The sequence below is a fragment of the Coenobita brevimanus genome, chromosome 56 (assembly GCF_032717465.1).
Source record: "Coenobita brevimanus isolate Jiangsu-jjx chromosome 56, ASM3271746v2, whole genome shotgun sequence".
In the NCBI taxonomy this organism is placed as follows: domain Eukaryota; kingdom Metazoa; phylum Arthropoda; class Malacostraca; order Decapoda; family Coenobitidae; genus Coenobita; species Coenobita brevimanus.
The window spans coordinates 36,060,740-36,078,514 of record NC_137009.1 but is presented as its reverse complement, the minus strand read 5'-3'; the positions used below and the strand labels follow the sequence as shown (position 1 = coordinate 36,078,514).

The following is a 17,775-nucleotide window of genomic DNA, read 5'->3' as shown; positions in this document are numbered from 1 at the left end:
CCATAAAATTAGTTATTTTTAACTTGCAGAATTCTCAAATCACAGCCGCGATTTTAGGAGATTCCACTGTACTGTATTACAGTGGGAGTGGCATGTGGCCAAAAGTGTGACGGCTAGCCAAGTGGGCGATTCAACCGCATCTGCAGTAAAAACTCGTTATTATATATAGTGTATCTCTTCAATGTAACTACAATCTATTTCCTGAGTACTGAAAAACCACATGACCATACATTCCTCTTTGTCAAAGAGATGACTAAAAGGGATGGGAGTGGGAGGTCAGAAACCTTCCTTTCTTTGTGTGATTTTCCAAAAACAAAATCTATCTATCTATATACCTAGGCTGCTTCCCCCAAGGAAAGAGAGGTAGTCAAGACAGGACGACACACTCCCCATTTACTCATCCATTCAAACACATTCATTCGCATCTTAGCCCCAAAGGGGAGAAGGGACAGATCCTCACCAAACCACACCGCACAAGAGTCAACTGTGCAGTGCAATCAGTGACATTCGCATCAGGGCCCGACAGCAGAGCTGCTTTACCCCTGCCACATCATAATAGACCCATCGCCTTACCCGCACCTGACTAGCTGATCAGACAGAATGCGGGAGAATATCCCCTCAGGGCTGCGTCATCACTTATTCATTCACAATTTCTCTCCATTTATTTCTGTCACGCACAGCCACTCTTCCTTGCTCAACAGACATCCCTCTCGCATCCAACGCTCTCTTCACACTGTCCATCCATCCTATTCATGGTCTTCCTCTCAGCCTTACACCTCTCACATCAGAACTAGTTATCTTTTTCACCAATCGCTCATTATCCATTCTCTTCAAAAACAAAAAAAGACAGGTAAAAGCTCTCCCTGGCTCAAGTTGGAATCCTTGATTGTGTGTGGATGTAATGATGATAGGAAAAAGTGTGCGACAGGTAGTGTGTCTAATGCGGGGAAACTGGATGATCATTTCTGAAGTATTACCTGAATTTGATCCAACCTGCCAAATGGCCCAAACTAATTATTAATAATCACAGACTAGGTAGGCTATATGAGATGTTATGCTGGTTCAGAGTTATCACCATTTTACAGTACTGTACTCCATAGTGGCTCCTGTCATGTGATTCGTCTTATTTAACTTGGGGGGCATCGCCAGCATGATTCCTACAATGCATACGATGCATAATCCTTTTCTGGCAGCTGCAAAAAAAAAAAAAAAAAAAAAAAAAAAAAAAAATTCATGAGATGGCTTTCTTTATATCAATGACCATGCCTGGCACTAAGAGGAATGAAATACTAGAGTTGTTCAGACCATGAAAGGGTTAATGGTACAGCACTGATACTCAGGTTCCTGTGACTATCAGCTGGATTAAGTTTTGTGACATTAGCAAGAACAGATGGCAAAAGCTGACCATCCATGAAAGGGACAATAGCCTAGAAGTATTATATGTTTCAGATGCAGACAATGGTGATATCAGTAAGACACATAACAATCAAGAGTATACCAATGAGCAATGTGTAAACAAATTCACTAAGAATGAGGGCAAGGTCTCTACTGCCAACAATACAATGGTTAAAGGTTACTGTGCTGGTGCTTGTACCCACCTTGGTTATTATAGCCAATGGCTGGTGATGCAGGATGTGTTAATGAGTTGGCACTTGTACTTATCCTGCTTTTTGTACATACAGACTCTGCATAAGAAACTGGCCACTGTGCATCAAAATGCAATGGCATGGAGTAGTCCGTTTCATTTGCAATGATTTTTTTTTTTTTTTTAAAGCAAGCAAGAGGGAACCAAAGGCCAGAAGCCCATAAGAGTGTTCCCTCCAAGAAAAAACAAAAACAAGTTAACAGAAAGCCAAATTCATGATTTGTTCATTTTGAGATACCTGGACACACTGTCTGAAGGACTGGAGGTCAGAGGCAGAAGGAAATACAGACAGAGGAAGACAGTTCCAGAACTGACTTGTTGCATACGTGATGGACTGGGAGACATGGTTAACTCTTGTGTTATAGAGTTGGATAGAAAATGAATGAAAGGTTGTTGTGAGATGGGTGTTATGCACCTGCCGTAGTGGTGGAGGGATACAACCAGACAGCTCAGAGGAGCAGTGACCACTGAAGTAGTGACAGAATGGAGATAAAGGTGCAACAGTGCAACAAAGAGACAGAAGTTGAAGGAAGCCAGTAAGAGGAGGAGAATTAATTAGATGAAAAGCTTTTGGTTCCGCCTTGTTGAGAAGAGCTGTATGTGAGAAGCCTCCCCACACATGAGAGTTGTACTCTTCACAGTGGCAAATAAAACCCATGTATACAGTCAACACCTGTGCAGGAGTAAAGAAGGCACGGAATCGGCTTAGCACACCTAATCTCTTGGATGCAGATTTCACAAGAGAAGTAATATGATCTTTCCAAGATAAATCCCATGAGAATGAAACCCCAGGTATGTTTAAAGATGACACAGGATTGAGTTAGATATTGTTAAAAATTAGAGGATCTTCCTGCAAAAGATCTAACGGGCTGAAAGATGTAAGAACTGAGTTTTTGAAGCACTAGAAACAAAATTACATTTACCCCAGTGACAGATACGAGCGAAGTCAGACATTAGGTGTGCCACTGTCTCATCCTTGTTTGCTGAAGTAACTGCTGAGATGGACGCTGTGGGAAGTGAATGGGAGGGTGAAGGGTGGAGACATCAGCGTATAAGTGGATAGGGTTTGATGTACAGCTCAGGAGGTCATTGATAAATATGAGTAGAAGGATGAGAATTGATGACAGGACAGAGCCCTGGGGAACACCACTATTGATAGCTCTAGGAGAAAAACGATGGCTGTCTACAATAGCAGCCACAGAATGACCAGAAAGGATGCTAGAGATGAAGGCACAGAGAGAAGGAAAGAAACTGTAAGAGTGCAGTTTGGATATGAAAGACTGATGCCAGAGTTGGATATGAAAGACTGATGTCAGAGTTGATTGAAAGCCTTCGAGATGTCGAGTGCAATGGCAAAGCTTTCGTCAAAGTGCCGAAATGAGGATGATCAGGAATCTAAATGGTGGGTGAGACTGCCAATGGAGCATCCCTGGCAGAATCCATACTGATGCTCGGAGAGGGGGTTATGATTAAAGGTGCTAAAAAAATTTTTTGTTAAAAATATTCAAAAACTTTTGAAATACTACCAGCTCAATTTCTGTCTGGTGACATCTGGCACCTCTCTAGGCTTACTACAAGTGAATGCTGTGTGTACGCCTAATTGTCTCACATGAGCTTATCTATGGGGTAATACAGTACTGCGGATTTCACTCCTAGCCAGAACCCTTGACTATAGCTTCCCCATGTATTTGATGTTATTGTGTACACTCTAGTGATTAGATATGGGTGCTACCAAGTAACCACTGTAATGAGGAAAAGTCTCGTGTTCTTGCCAAGAACCTACCAAAGAAACAGCACAATGAACTGGACGGTCAGAATGATCAGTGACAAGAGTGACAGCCAACAGCCGTGGCCTCCCACCAAATGTTGTCCTGCCAAGAATACTCATCCAGAATGACAATGCAAGACAATGAAGGCTACAGACAATCTCCTAAGGTGTGATGTGTTTAAAACTCCTGATATTACACGAGCACAGTTCTAAGTTAATCATTCCCATGAAGGTATCTCTATCCACACCATCAAACACCAGCTCAGGAAGGGCCTGAACCTGTCAACACTCTTGCCAACCAAGAAACCACTTCTGACCAAACAAATGTGTCAGAAACAGCTTTGCGAGAAAACATAAAGACTTGAGCTCAGAAGAATGAAGGAAGGTGATATTCTCTGATAAGAGCACTTTTACGTGTTTTCGTCCTCATATTAAGTGGGTATGGAGGCCCCGCAATGGCAGTCACTATGTCCCTCACTACACACTGAAGACTATCAAGCACAGTGATAGCGTAATAGTGTGGGGTTGTTCTAGAGGGGAAATGGGCAGGGGAGGCCACTACAGTACTTCCTTCCTAAAAATACAATGAAGAATGCTGACCGGTATATGCAGGTGCAGAATGACCATATGAAATTTTGATATTTGTGGTTGCACACAATTTATGCAGGACCCTGCCCCATGTCACAAGGCAAAAAGAGTTTTGAAATTCCTCTCAGAGCATGATACTGAAGTGCTGGATTGGCCAGGTAACTCTGTGGATTTGAATTCCATCCAAAAAGCACAAAATTATACGAAGGACAAAGTTATAACCTGCAACACCTCAATAGTGCCTTGCCTTATGGATGAGACTCGCAACATGTGGGTCAAGGTGATGGATGCAGAATACTTCCAAAATTTTGTATACAGCATGCCTTAATGCCTCAAGTTTCTAAATGAGGCCAAGAGCAACATGACCAAGTACGGTATTAGAATGCAGCTATGCCACACAGGTTGGTCAATCATTAATAAAGTCCCTGAAGTGTGATTTTTGTTTATATTATGTCCTGTGCAGTCAGTTTCGTTTCAAGAGTCTGTACTAAGTGGCAGGTGATCCTGGGAAGGGATTGTTTGGGCTGTTACCTGCACTCACTCTGATTCTTACAGTCAGTGGATCATGATAAAGGATTATTGGGTTGGTATTTGTAACGACCCTGGTCTTATACCCTGTGGTAGGTGATGCTGGGAAGGTGTTAATTGGCTGGTATGGTGTTTATACTCAATAGCAAGTGAGGCTAGGAGGGATGTGTGACATAGGCTGGTATGTGTACTCACCATGCTTTTTATACTCAGCAGCAGGTGATGCTGGGAATGATGTGTGTAGTGGGTTGATGCCTGTGATGACTGCTGTTCCTGACATTGATGCCTCCATCAGCTGCACTGCCACCACAGCATCTACAACACCCACCTCTGTCCGCATCATCAGACGTGCATGGCCCTGACTCAGACGCACCAGACTCTCCAGCAGCCTTACAACAACAGGAACAATTATATTTTGTCCACCCTGATATGTGGGAATGTAACTTGGAAAGAAGATGAGATAAACCAGCAGTCTTACACTAACAACAATTCTACTCTGTCCACCCTAACATAGGAATAAGATTTATTTCCACTATTCTCACTTTTTCTTGAGAGGGATGTTTTCAGGTGATGGCACCAACATAATCGGACAACCCTGCTGCCAAGTTATACAAATAACCCTCAACTCCCTTCTTATCTCCTGAAATGGGGATGGTGGACTGCTGAAGTAGAGCACCCTCAGCCTGCAATCCATCAGAATCACACTTCAGATGAACCTGGAGCTACAACTACTCCAAGTCTTCTCCTCCTACCAAAATGATGAAACTCAGTTACCATCTTTACTGCCTTTGAGGTATCTCAGTTAAAGACATGGCTTTATCAGCATATGGGCATGTTAAATCATCACAAATTCTCATATTTCCATTAAGTCTCTTTCATCCAATGCTGTCGCTAGCCCCATTAAAAACATGCTGCATCACAGCCATATTAATATGCTGTATGGCCACCCCTCATGGGATTATGGCACCTGGCTATAGGTAGATAGACAGACCATCATCCACTCATTTGATGCAGTGCTGTCTTCATTCTTCATCTTTATCATTTTTCTGTGTTTGCCCTCTTCTCTTTCTATTTCTCCCCTCTTTCCTGTCATCATCATCATTCATCATCTAATCCAGTGTTGCCCCATGAGGGGTGTAGGGGCCTGGGGCTGGGCAAGATGGTTCTGACATTTAAGATGTGAGTGACTAGCCTCACTCATCCCTGAGTGGCATTACGTGAGCAATAAACCCCAACCATCCTTTGGATATAAACCTGCACCAGCTCAATCACGGAGTGCCTAAATTATCAACTAAACCACCAGGTACCATAATTTTGTTATATGGTTTTCACCCAGCATAGTAAATGGCTTCTTGGTGTACAGGAAACCATTTGGCCCGTCACTCAGTGTAGAGTCACCTGCAGACAGAAAAGAGAGGAAAGAATGAAGGAATGAAAGACAGAAGAGGAAGGATGGAATGAAGGAAGAGAGGAAAAAGCAGGCAACCAAGAGCGGCACTACATCAAGTGAGTAGATGGTGAGTGCCCCCATCAACCACTAATCTCTTTCCTGTCACTTTTTATTGTTCTTCTTTCCTTTTCACATGGCTTTTCATTGAATGACAAGCCTAATGGTTTCCTGTAAGCCAGTATGCTATTTACATTTACAAAGCTGGGTGGTAACCATATACAGTAACCAACCTATACTTGTTCCCTACCTGTCAACAAGAGGGTTGGCATACGGTTAGAGCCCCTCCCTGTAAATCAACCAACTCAGAGTCAAATGGACACCCCTCATGGGATGATGGCTTCTGGCTATATATAGATAAAGAGACAAATTTTTTTTTTACAATAAACTATAAGTTTTAGTCCTAAGCATATGACATACCGTTATAAGTGATGCCATCTGTTCTTATGCAGGTAAACTAGCGGACAACTGAAACAGGCTAATGTAAGTTCAGAGTTCAGAACCAGCAAAATGTGTTTAACCTGTGAACAAATGCGGCATACTTTGAGACCTTCCGAGAATAGGTGTTGTTGCTCAACCCCAGTCTGCCTGGCCCAGCAGGCCCATCAACCACAGCTATGCAACTGCCACTATGAGGTCACCCTATTGGCTTTGTACATGGCTGATGTGTTTACATCTTTGTGGCACAAGTTGTGCAGTGCTCCATAATACTGATTTTGTTGTGCAGGCCTATTCTACAGATGGTGAATGTGCAATCTGTGACAACAGTGAAATGAACAAGACACTGCAATCATATCCTATGGATAAAAATTATCTAAAAGAACAAAAACGTCTCAGTTGTCATTTAGTGGAGTATACGCATGGGAGGAGGTGAGAATGAAAAGGCAAAGGAGGGAATATATACTGCTGTGTGCAAGAGATGGAAGGAGAGTACAAGAAAGTATGGATCAGCTGGTTCAAGGATTGTGTGAGCAATATTGAAAGTAGGATTACAAATGTGGCTGATTATGTGTGTGTATGTGCCAACACAAGATCATCCAAGCAGAGTGATAGAAGAGTTCTGGGCAAATGTGGAAGTGTGCATGGAAAAGTTTGAATGGAATGAGAGAGTGTTTTTGATTGAAAATATGAATGGAAAAGTAGGAAATGTGAAGGTGGATGGAGTAGCTGGTGAGTAGGGTGTGCCTGCAGAGGTGGATGGGATTGGCAGTGCTCTAGTGGACATTTGTCTAAGGAAGGGGTTAGTGATAGCCATTTCCCTCAGGCACAAAATGATCCACAGGTATACGTGGCGAGTGATGAGAAAGGAGGATGGTGAACTGAATGAACAGAAGGCAACGTTTGATTGTGTGTGTGTGTGAATGACAGAATGAGAAGGTATTGTATGTAATGGATGCAAGAGCATACAGGAGTTGGGTGAGTGGACTTTCTGACAACTACTTGGTGCTGGTGAAAGTCAAGGTTCAAGTGCAATGGAGAAATAGAGGGTGGGAAGGACAGGAGGAAGTTGCAGTCCATACAAAGAGGGTAGAAATGTTGCAAGATGATGGAAAAAGGCTTAATTTAACAGAGAAATGGAAAAGCGAGTGGGTAAATATGATCTGGAGCAGATGGGGGAGGTGGAAGGTGTGTGCAAGATTTTCACAGAAGAAATCCGTGCAGCATGACAGGTGGAGTGAGGGATGAAAAGGAGATGAAGTGGAGTGCAAGGAACAGCATGGTGGAATGAAGAGGTGAGAAAAGCTGTGGCACAAAAGAAGAAAGCATATAGTGAGTGGATGGGAAGCACATGCATGGAGGAAGTTGAGCAACAGAAGAGAGTGTTATATGTAGAGAGAGGTGAAAACATTAGTAAGAAAGAATAGGAAGTGAGTGGATGAGGAATTTGGAAGGAATATGAGTGTAAAATGGAGGGAATATAAGAAAATGTTCTGAAAAAAGAGAGTTAGAAAGGGTGATAAAGAAATTAACAAGGGAGTGAAAGATAAAAATGGTAGATTGCTAGTGGAGAAGGGAGAAAAAGTGAGCAGATGGATAGAACACTTTAAGGAACTGTTAAACATAGAGAATGAAAGTAATGCACGTATAAGTGGGTGGGGAATGGCTGGGAAAGGGAGGGAGGTAAGATGGAAGGAAGAGATCAGTAGGATGGAAGTAGTGGAGGCAATGAAGAAAGTCAAAATGGGGAGAGCCCCAGGAATTGATGGAGTGTGTGGTGAAATGATGAAGCATGGGGGATATGGAAGATATGCAGATTGGTCTGGGAGGAAGAAAGTGTTTCAGAGGATTGGGAGTCAGGTATAATTATTCCCCTGTACAAAGGAAGACGGAGAAAAAAAAAAAGTGTCTGGTAATCATAGAGGCATTTGTCTTTGAGTGTAATAGGAAAAAGTAGGCTATATGGTAGGATTCTTACTGACAGAGTTAGGGAAATAACAGAGGTATTAGTTGGAAAAGAACAGAGAAGTTTTAGGAAAGGAAGAGGTTAGGCAGATCAGATATTCATCCTTAGGTCTAGTGGAAAAGTTTCTACAGAATGGAAAGAAGTTGTATGCAGCCTTCACAGATTTGGAGAATGCATATGACAGAGTGGATAGATGAGGAATGTGGAAATTATTAAGAATATACAGTATGTAGTATGTGGGAAGGTGATGAATGCCATGAAGAGTATATATGAAGGTGCTAAGGCTGCAGTGCATGTGGATAGTGAACTGAGTGAATTTTTCTATCTGAATGTTAGATCCAAAAAGGGATGTGTCATGTCTCCATGGTTGTTCAATCTGTATATGGACGGGGATATAAAAAAGATACAAGGTAGGGCGGTAGATGTTGGAGTGGCCCTAATGAATGAGGGCAGGATCTGGAAACTTCCTGTACTGTTGTTTGCAGATGATATTGGGTTGTTAAGTGAGGATGAAGGGGAAGTGCAAAGCTTGGTGAATGAGTCTGGGAAAGTGTGTAAGAAACGGAATCTAATGGTGAATGTAGGGAAGAGTAAAGTTAAGGTCTTGGAAAGAAATGATGTCACTGGATGTATGGTGAAGTTGGATGAGGAGGAAATAGAATATATGAGTGCAAATATGAACTGGAGCAGATGGGAGACGTGGAAGGTGTGTGTAAGATATTTACAGAAGAAATATGTGCAGCATGTGATGTGGTGTGTGGAAGGAAGAGAAGACGGAGGGGGGTGCAAGGAACAGCGTGGTGGACAGAAGAGGTGAAACAGGCTGTGGCACAAAAGAAGAAAGCATACAATGAATGGTTGAGAAATAGGGGCGTGGAAGAAGTTGAGAGGCGGAAGAGAGAGTTATATGTGGAAAGGAAGAGAGAGGTGAAGATATTAGTAAGAGAGAGTAAGAAGAGAGTGGATGAGGAATTTGGAAGGAATTTGAGTGTAAAGTGGAGGGACTGTAAGAAAATGTTCTGGAGAGAAGTGAAAAGAGTAAGACAGGGTGGAAATGAAGTTAGCAGGGGAGTGAAAGATAAAAATGGTAGATTACTAGTGGAGAAGGGAGAAAAAGTGAGCAGATGGAGAGAACACTTTAAGGAATTGTTGAACGTAGAGGATGGAAGTAATGCGAGTATAAGTGGCTGGGGAATGGCTGGGAGAAGGAGGGAGGTGAGAAGACAGGAAGAAATTAGTAGGATAGAAGTTGTGGAAGCAATGAAGAAAGTTAAATCGGGGAAAGCCCCAGGAATTGATGGAGTGTGTGGTGAAATGCTGAAGCATGGGGGAGAGATAGTAGTAGAATGGATGTGGAAGATGTGCAGATTGGCCTGGGAGGAAGGTAGAGTCCCGGAGGATTGGAAGTCAGGTATAATTATTCCCTTGTACAAAGGAAAAGGGGAAAAAGAAGTGTGTGGTAACCATAGGGGCATTTGTCTTCTTAGTATAATAGGAAAAGTGTATGGTAGGATACTTATAGACAGAGTAAGAGAAAGAACAGAGAAATTAGTTGGAGAAGAACAGGGAGGCTTTAGGAAGGGAAGAGGTTGTGTAGATCAGATATTCATTCTTAGATCTTTAGTGGAAAAGTTTCTAGAGAAGGGAAAGAAGTTGTATGCGGCTTTCATGGATTTGGAGAAAAGCATATGACAGGGTGGATAGACAAGGATTGTGGAAAGTGTTAAGAATATATGGAGTAGATGGGAAGTTGTTGAATGCTGTGAAGAGTATGTACGATGGTGCGAAGGCTGCAGTGCGTGTGGATGGTGAACTAAGTGAATTTTTCTCTTTGAAAGTTGGTTTGAAACAGGGATGTGTCATGTCTCCATGGTTGTTCAATCTGTACATGGATGGGGTAATAAAAGAGGTACAAGGTAGGGTAGTGGATGTTGGAGTGGCCCTGGTGAGAGAGGATAGTGTTTGGAAACTCCCTGTACTGTTGTTTGCAGATGATACTGTGTTGTTGAGTGAAGACGAAGGGGAGCTGCAAGGCTTGGTGGATGAGTTTGAGAGAGTGTGTAAGAAACGGAACCTAAAGGTGAATGTAGGGAAGAGTAAAGTGATGGTCTTTGAGAGAGGTGAAGTCAGTGAATGTACAGCGAGGTTGGATGGTGAGGAATTGGAAAATGTGAGTACGTTTAAGTATTTGGGTAGTGTGATGAGTAAGGATGGAGGTTTGGAGGGTGAAGTGCTTGAAAGGGTACAGCAGGGAAGAAAGGTTGCTGGTTCCTTGAAAAGCAGTGATAGGAAACAGGGAAGTGAGCATGGAAGTAAAAAAGTTACTACATGACAGTATTGTGATACCAACTCTAACGTACGGAAGTGAAGCTTGGACATTGTTGGAAGGACACAAGTCAAGGGTGAGAGCAGTGGAAATGAGTTATTTAAGAGGAGCCTGTGGAGTCACGTGGAGAGACAGGCTGACGAATGAGGATATAAAGGAACGTTGTGGTGTGGATGTGGATGTGATAGGAAGCGTTGTGAGGAACACACTGAGGTGGTTTGGCCATGTGGAGAGGATGGAGGGTGAAAGACTGACAAAGAGAGTGTATGTGAGTGAGGTGGAGGGTGGAAGAGGGAGGGGGAGACCGAGGATGAGATGGAGGGATGGGGTGGAGAGGTATATGAGAGAGGGGGGTGTGAGTTGGGAGCAGGGCAGTGAAATGGCGGGGGACAGGGCGACTTGGAGGCGATTTGTTTGTGGCCACCCCAAACGGGATTGAGGCGTCAGGCAATAGATAGATAGATAGATTTAAGTACTTGGGTAGTGTGATGAGTAAGGATGGAAGTCTGGAGGATGACGTGCTTGAAAAGGTACAACAAGGAAAAAAGGCTGGTGGTTCTTTGAAAGCAGTGATAAAAACTAGGGATAAAGTCACTGCATGACAGTATTGTGATACCAAATCTAATGTACGGAAGTGAAGCTTGGGCCTTGTTGGAAGGACACAAGTCAAGAGTGAAAGTTGTGGAAGTGTCATCTGAAAGGAGCATGTGGAGTTATATGGTGAGATAGACTGACAAATAAGGAAGAGAAGGTGCATTGTGGTGTGGATGTGGATGTGAGAGAATGCAGTAGGAGAAATATAATGAGGTGGTTTGGCCATATGGGGAAGATGGAGAGCAAAATACTAACGAGGAGAGTGTATGTGAGTGAGGTGGACGCCAAGGATGACATGGAGGGATGGAGTGGAGAGGAATATGAGAGAGGGCAGTGTGTGAGCTGAGGGGAGGGCAGTGGAATGGTGGGGTAAAGGGCAACACAAAGGCAATTTGTTTGTGGCCACCCCTTATGGGATTAAGGCATCTGGCAATAGACAGATAGATAGATAGATAGAAAACTCTGGTAACAGTATTAGTAAAGCTGTTTTAATTCCTCCACTGCAATGATGCCTTAGACATATTATTCTGATTACTTCCATATGGCTCAGAAAGACTCAAAGTCAAGGAGCTAACTAACTATACATCTGTCCTTGCCAGCAAATGGTTCAAGTGTACCTGACATATTCCTGCCACCGGTGTCCTGCCTTCAGTAATTTTCCATTTCTCCTTAAATGTCAGAGAGGGTCCTTCCTTCACAGGTATTCTTTTATGTGCTTCATACTATTATCAAACAAAAATATTTCAAGTAACAGCTTCCACTACCACAACTGGCAGGAAGGTGTCGGCAAACCTTTGATTGTGGCAGTACTGTACCTAATACATATCTTGGTCTCGTTGTCATGGTCAGAGCAATGTACTATGGGCCACAAAAGTATCAGTGCACAGGGGGTCCGATGCCTACTGAAAACAACCAACTGCTGATGTTTACCTACAATGTCTCACTGTGTATGAACACTGTCTGTTTATGCAGTATAAACATAATATTTGCTATATGTGTGCAAGAGGATATTGCTAGTTGGCGACATAAGACACCTCCTGACATCAGGGCTACCAACACGTGGTAGGTTGGACACCAATACTTGAGTGACCTTCGTTCTGTGGTCCCAAACGTTTCATGTATATTGTGCAATGATACTTATGTGACCCATAGTACCAGGTGCTGTCTTGGTTTTGTTGTTATGGCTACTGTTCTGTGCCTAACAGCTGTCCTAGCATTACTAATATGGTCATAGCACTGTATCTAATAGCAGCCTTGGTTGTTTGTTATGGTATCAATAGTGTTTCTGAGAGCTGTTCCAGTCTTGTTGTTATGGTCATAGTACTGTACCTGATTGTTGTCCTGGCCTTGTTGTTATTGTCAGCCTGGCGCTGGAGTTGGTAGTAGCGTGAGAGGATAGCATTAGCATAGGGAGTCATGGTGGGCTGAAGGGTGCGCACATGGCAAAAATATGCTTGCAGTTTTTCCAGGCTCCAGTCATCCATGCTGCCCCCATCTCCCTTCAGGGGGTCACGTCCTTGTAAGATGTAATCAGAAACAACCCTTTGGGAGGAGAGGAGAAACAAAATAATGTCTTAATATTGCAGGCTATTACTTAGTGGGTATTTACCTTATAGGGTAAATCACTACTTCAATAGTCACTGTTCCTCTGAACTGTCTGCATGCATTCCTCCACTTCTACCACAGGCACGTAGCACCCGTCTAGCAGCAAACTCTCACCCCTTTTCTGTCCAACTCTCTAAGGCAAGAGTCAACTGTTACTCCCAGTCCTTCATTTATGCAACAGGTCAGCTCTGGAACTGTCTCCCTCTGTCTGTATTTCCTGCTTCCTATGATCTCCAGTCTTTCAAACGCAGTGTGTCCAGGCATCTCGAAATGAATGGATCTTGAATTTGGCTCTCTCTTGTATTCTGTTTTTCTCTTGGAGGGAACAGTATTGCGGGCTCATTGCCTTTGGTTCCTTCTTCCTCACATTAAAAAAATAAATAAATAAATAAAAGAGAAAAACTTTCTATAGTCTGATCCTGCTATACGACTCTTCACTATGTGATAAATCGCTAAAATGGTAATTAAAATGTATTAGCCCTTTTGAAAATAACATAAAGAAATTGGCTGCGATTGTGCCTGAATAATATTTTCGACAACTGCCTCCGAGAATCTCATGTGGATGCAGTGGCACATGCATGCCAACAGTCAGCTGAGTGAGATAAGATGGTCGCCCAGTGTTTACAATCACTGTGGTAGTCTGCCTTTCGTTTCATTTCGTGCATGAAAGGTCACTGAAACACCATTGCTATCACCAAATAGAGTAACAGTGCAAGTTCTTAACACACAGTGCAGCGAGTGATATTAAATGAAGTGATATCCTTTTGTGTGTAAAATACTGCAACTTGTGACTCGGAAATCGTATCAACCTTATGTTCCAAGCTTCCCCAGTCAGTTGATGATGGGGCTTCCAGTTGGCTGACTGAGGCAAAATGGCTGCCCAGTGTTTACATTCGCTGTGATAGTCTGCCTTTCATTCCATGTTTTGCATGAAAGGTCACTGAAACACCACTGTTATCACCAAATAACAGTGCAAGTGCTTACCAAATAGTGCAGTGTGCGATATTAAGTGAAATGATACCTTTTTGTGGGGAATTATTGTCCAGGCCCTCCAGCTGTCCCCCAGTCTCAGAGGGTACCCTTGGTGATGACTTGGGTCAGCCTAGGACAAATGTCAAATGGGTGGCAGAGTTTTTTGGGGTATTTTAGGTTTCACAGTCGAGGGCACCCTCCCTAACCCCACTGAACCCACGTTATGTGACCTTGCCATGTGATAAACCGTTATGCGATAGGTCTTCACTTGACGCAACCCTATCACATAATGAGACCGGACTGCACCCATTATTAATCATCTACTTGAACTGCAATATTACACTAATTTAACAAATATATATCTACAGAACAAGGTACTGTAACTAGAAATAACAAGAAATGAAAACAAAATGCATTTCTGTTTAAATTGTGACATTCAGTATGAGCCAAGATTTACTGAAGAATACCTAGGGAACGGATGGCTGAAGAGCTAGGAAAAAAGTCAAAGGAAGGCTTACAATGATGAGGCTACCATACTTCCCTACATATTATATGCATTAAAAAAGGTAAGGCTATACTGCATTTGTCATGCCCAAAGGTGGCTGAGCAGCTCAAAGGAAGGAAGCTGGCTCTAACTCACCTACAACCACCAGGGAAAAGGGAGGCTGCCAGAGATCCCACGGCATGGACAGCTGTCATTACATGACCAAGGCTGACACATACACTCACAATGGAGCCTTTATAAATGATATGATACGACAAACCACCACAACCATGCTCTCTGGGGTTGATGGCCATTTTATTTCTAGCAAACCTCTCTCACTCCCTCAAACACTCCTCTTCATCGTCTTATTTTCTTACAAATATACTGCTCTTCCATAACACATAAGATCTCCCTCTAACAACACTGCCCTCAGTCTCACTTTGACAAACTTTCTTTGCCTATCTATGTGCAAAGTGAATTTTTTGCCATATAACTATGTTATCTCAATGTATTCCATTTTATCCATTGAGTACCTCCACATCTTAGTCCAACTGCCAGTAGTGTACTCACTTGTCCCACTCTGGGTTCTTCATGTCCAGCAGCACGAGTATCAAGTCAAAGCGTGATAGCAGAGGTGAGGCCAGAGCCGTATTTATTGTTAAGGACTCCTCAGGGTCATATTCACCTTTTGGGTTGGTTGCAGCGATCACTGAGCATCGTGTGTTCAGCTTACACACTAGTCCTGCCTGGAAAATGAATGTGTGGATTATCTTGGTCCATTCTGAATTAGAATTATATACAGATACACCTTACAATCCTCCACACCTGCCCATACTCCTTCACTCACACTTCATCACCAGTAACTATAGTTCCACTTTGGAATGAACTAGTTATAGATGTTGGAGTTACGTTAGAGAGTATGAGCTGGTGTAGATGGATGTGTGTTATGGCTAAGTGTAATTCAAACTTTGAATAGAAGACAGTACACATGTGCTCACACCTTTTTTACTATCCATTATAGTAAAACAATGACACCATTCCCCATTCTTGCTACTATCACATACTTATATCTGGTAAAGAAAAAACTATCATGGCAAAGGCTAAAAGTCAATCCCAACTGACCCATTCAATAGATGTTTTTTTTTTTTCTTTTTCTGCTAAAGCCTGACTAGTTAATGCAAGTTATGAAAAAACTCTTGAGCAAGAGTTCATGCTTGGCTTGTATAGTTTAAGTACAGAGTTATGCTGGGAGTCTCATACTTATTCGAATGTAAGAAAATTAATTGCATATGGAAATGTTTATCAGGAAGATACAACAGCTTTAGTCCAGCTTGGAGAAGAAGGTTCAAGCCATGCCAAAGTAATGTGTCTTAATAAAAAATATGCAGTTCAAATGCACATATAACTTCTGCAGTATTACCTTAGCCACACTAATGGTCTGTTGTTCCATGGCCTCATGGATGGCCGCACGGTCAGCCTCACGTACACTGCTGAACTCATCTATGCAGCAAATTCCTCCATCAGCCAGCACCTGTATGATTATAGTCATCATCATCATCACTGTCATCATCATTCTCATCATCATGATCATGATCATCATCATCATCGTCCTCATAATTATCATCAGTCATAAAATAATAAATCAATGATGAGTGGAGACTTTTCAGGCATGTAAGGCCATTAGTGGCAAAGGTTGGTTTCCAGTCATCATATATTCTGGACTACTGTACAGTAGCCAAGCCTCAGACCCTCAACCTCCACAGGGGGTAATACAGGACTAGCTACTGTCGAGAAAACTTTATGAACATATTTTTGATAGAGAGTGGTTTGCTGATCAGAAAAGAAGCAACTCATACTTCACATTTAGGATGTACCTTCAGCAAAAAAATTTTTCTCTGACTTGTGGTGTAATACAGAATGACAAATGGACAAAGAATTTATAATAACAAATGCTAGCAAATAAACAAGATCTCAGTTCCATAAACAATTTTAAACCTCATCACATCAATGAATGCAGATGGCCTTTGGGTCAAGGGTATATTAAGCACTTGTTACAAATTTGTCAATTTTCAGGTCAATGTCTGCCACAATATGGCCTCAGTGAATGACAGATAATTTGGGTTTTAAGGATATCCAAGTATTTACTGTACATACATATAGTGATGGGAGGTGGCATCAGCCATCACCCACTCACTTGATGCAGTGCTGCCCAGTTCTTCCTTCACTGATTCTACACTGAGTGACAAGCCTTAACAGTTACCTGTAACTAAGGACACCATTTACAATGCTCAGTGGCAACCATATAACCAAATAATGGGGGTGATGTAGAGCCTACTACTGTATAGTGCCTCAGTTAACTGGGTGAAGAGATGCAAATGCAGTGTCCATCCAGGAACCAAATCTCCACACACTTCCTGGCACCTTGCCACAGCAAGGTGCTATCCACCACAAAGGAACATTGGTTCACTGCATGGGTTGATCCAGCAGGGGAAACTGCTTGCTTGTACAACTACTAAACAACTACTACTACCATTATGTATCTATCTATATATACTGTATATATATATATATATATATATATATATATATATGTGTATATATACCGGTATATATATATATATATATATATATATATATGTGTATATATACGGTATATATATATATATATATATATATATATATATATATATATATATATGTGTATATATACCGGTATATATATATATATATATATATAATATATATACCGGTATATATATATATATATATATATATATATATATATATATACATATACAGCATATACACAATTTTATACTACTAAGGAAGGACCTCTACTGATGAAGGGGTTAATGAGGGCTATATTATCCTATCCAACTCAAAAGTCATCTATCTATCTATATATTCACAATTTTATACTACTAAGGAAGAGCCTCTACTAATGAATGGGTTATTGAGGGCTATATCACCTATCCGGCTCAAAAGTCTCTTCCAAACAAATAAAATTTTCTAAAAATAGCAGAGATAAAATATACAATAATACGGCCATCAAACTTAAAGGGTTAACTGTAACTAACACCCATCACAGCTTCTACCACCACTGCCCACTACCCTTCCTCCCAGAATGAAGCACAGGGAAGAGGATTATGGTGTAAAAAGTCTCTTATAAACTGAAATACAGCATGATCATCTGGCTATTCTAGTAATAAAATAGCATTAGAAACACCGAAGATGCCCAGATCTAATCCCATGTCTGAAAAATTCTCCTAAACTGACACAGAATAAAAAAACAAAAAACAAATAATAGTGAAGGAGTTACTGACAGATACAATCTCTCCAATGTGAAAAGTCTCCCCTGAACTGAAACAAAATGACCAAAGTACTGCAATAGTAAAATGGTGAACAAATAATTAT

The 17,775-nt window shown here is 41.8% G+C and overlaps 1 protein-coding gene across 1 annotated transcript in view; it reads right to left on the bottom strand.

The window, feature by feature from the left end:
• LOC145401700 (uncharacterized) overlaps positions 1–17,775 on the bottom strand; it is a 90,303-nt gene that overhangs the window by 3,800 nt on the left and 68,728 nt on the right. Inside the window, exons 12-15 of the mRNA XM_080273882.1 lie at positions 15,782–15,892; positions 14,932–15,107; positions 12,630–12,842; positions 4,725–4,918 (exon numbers count right to left, since the gene is read on the bottom strand). Of these exons, the coding sequence (XP_080130008.1) occupies positions 4,725–4,918; positions 12,630–12,842; positions 14,932–15,107; positions 15,782–15,892 (694 nt within the window). The remainder of the gene's footprint in view (positions 1–4,724; positions 4,919–12,629; positions 12,843–14,931; positions 15,108–15,781; positions 15,893–17,775) is intronic.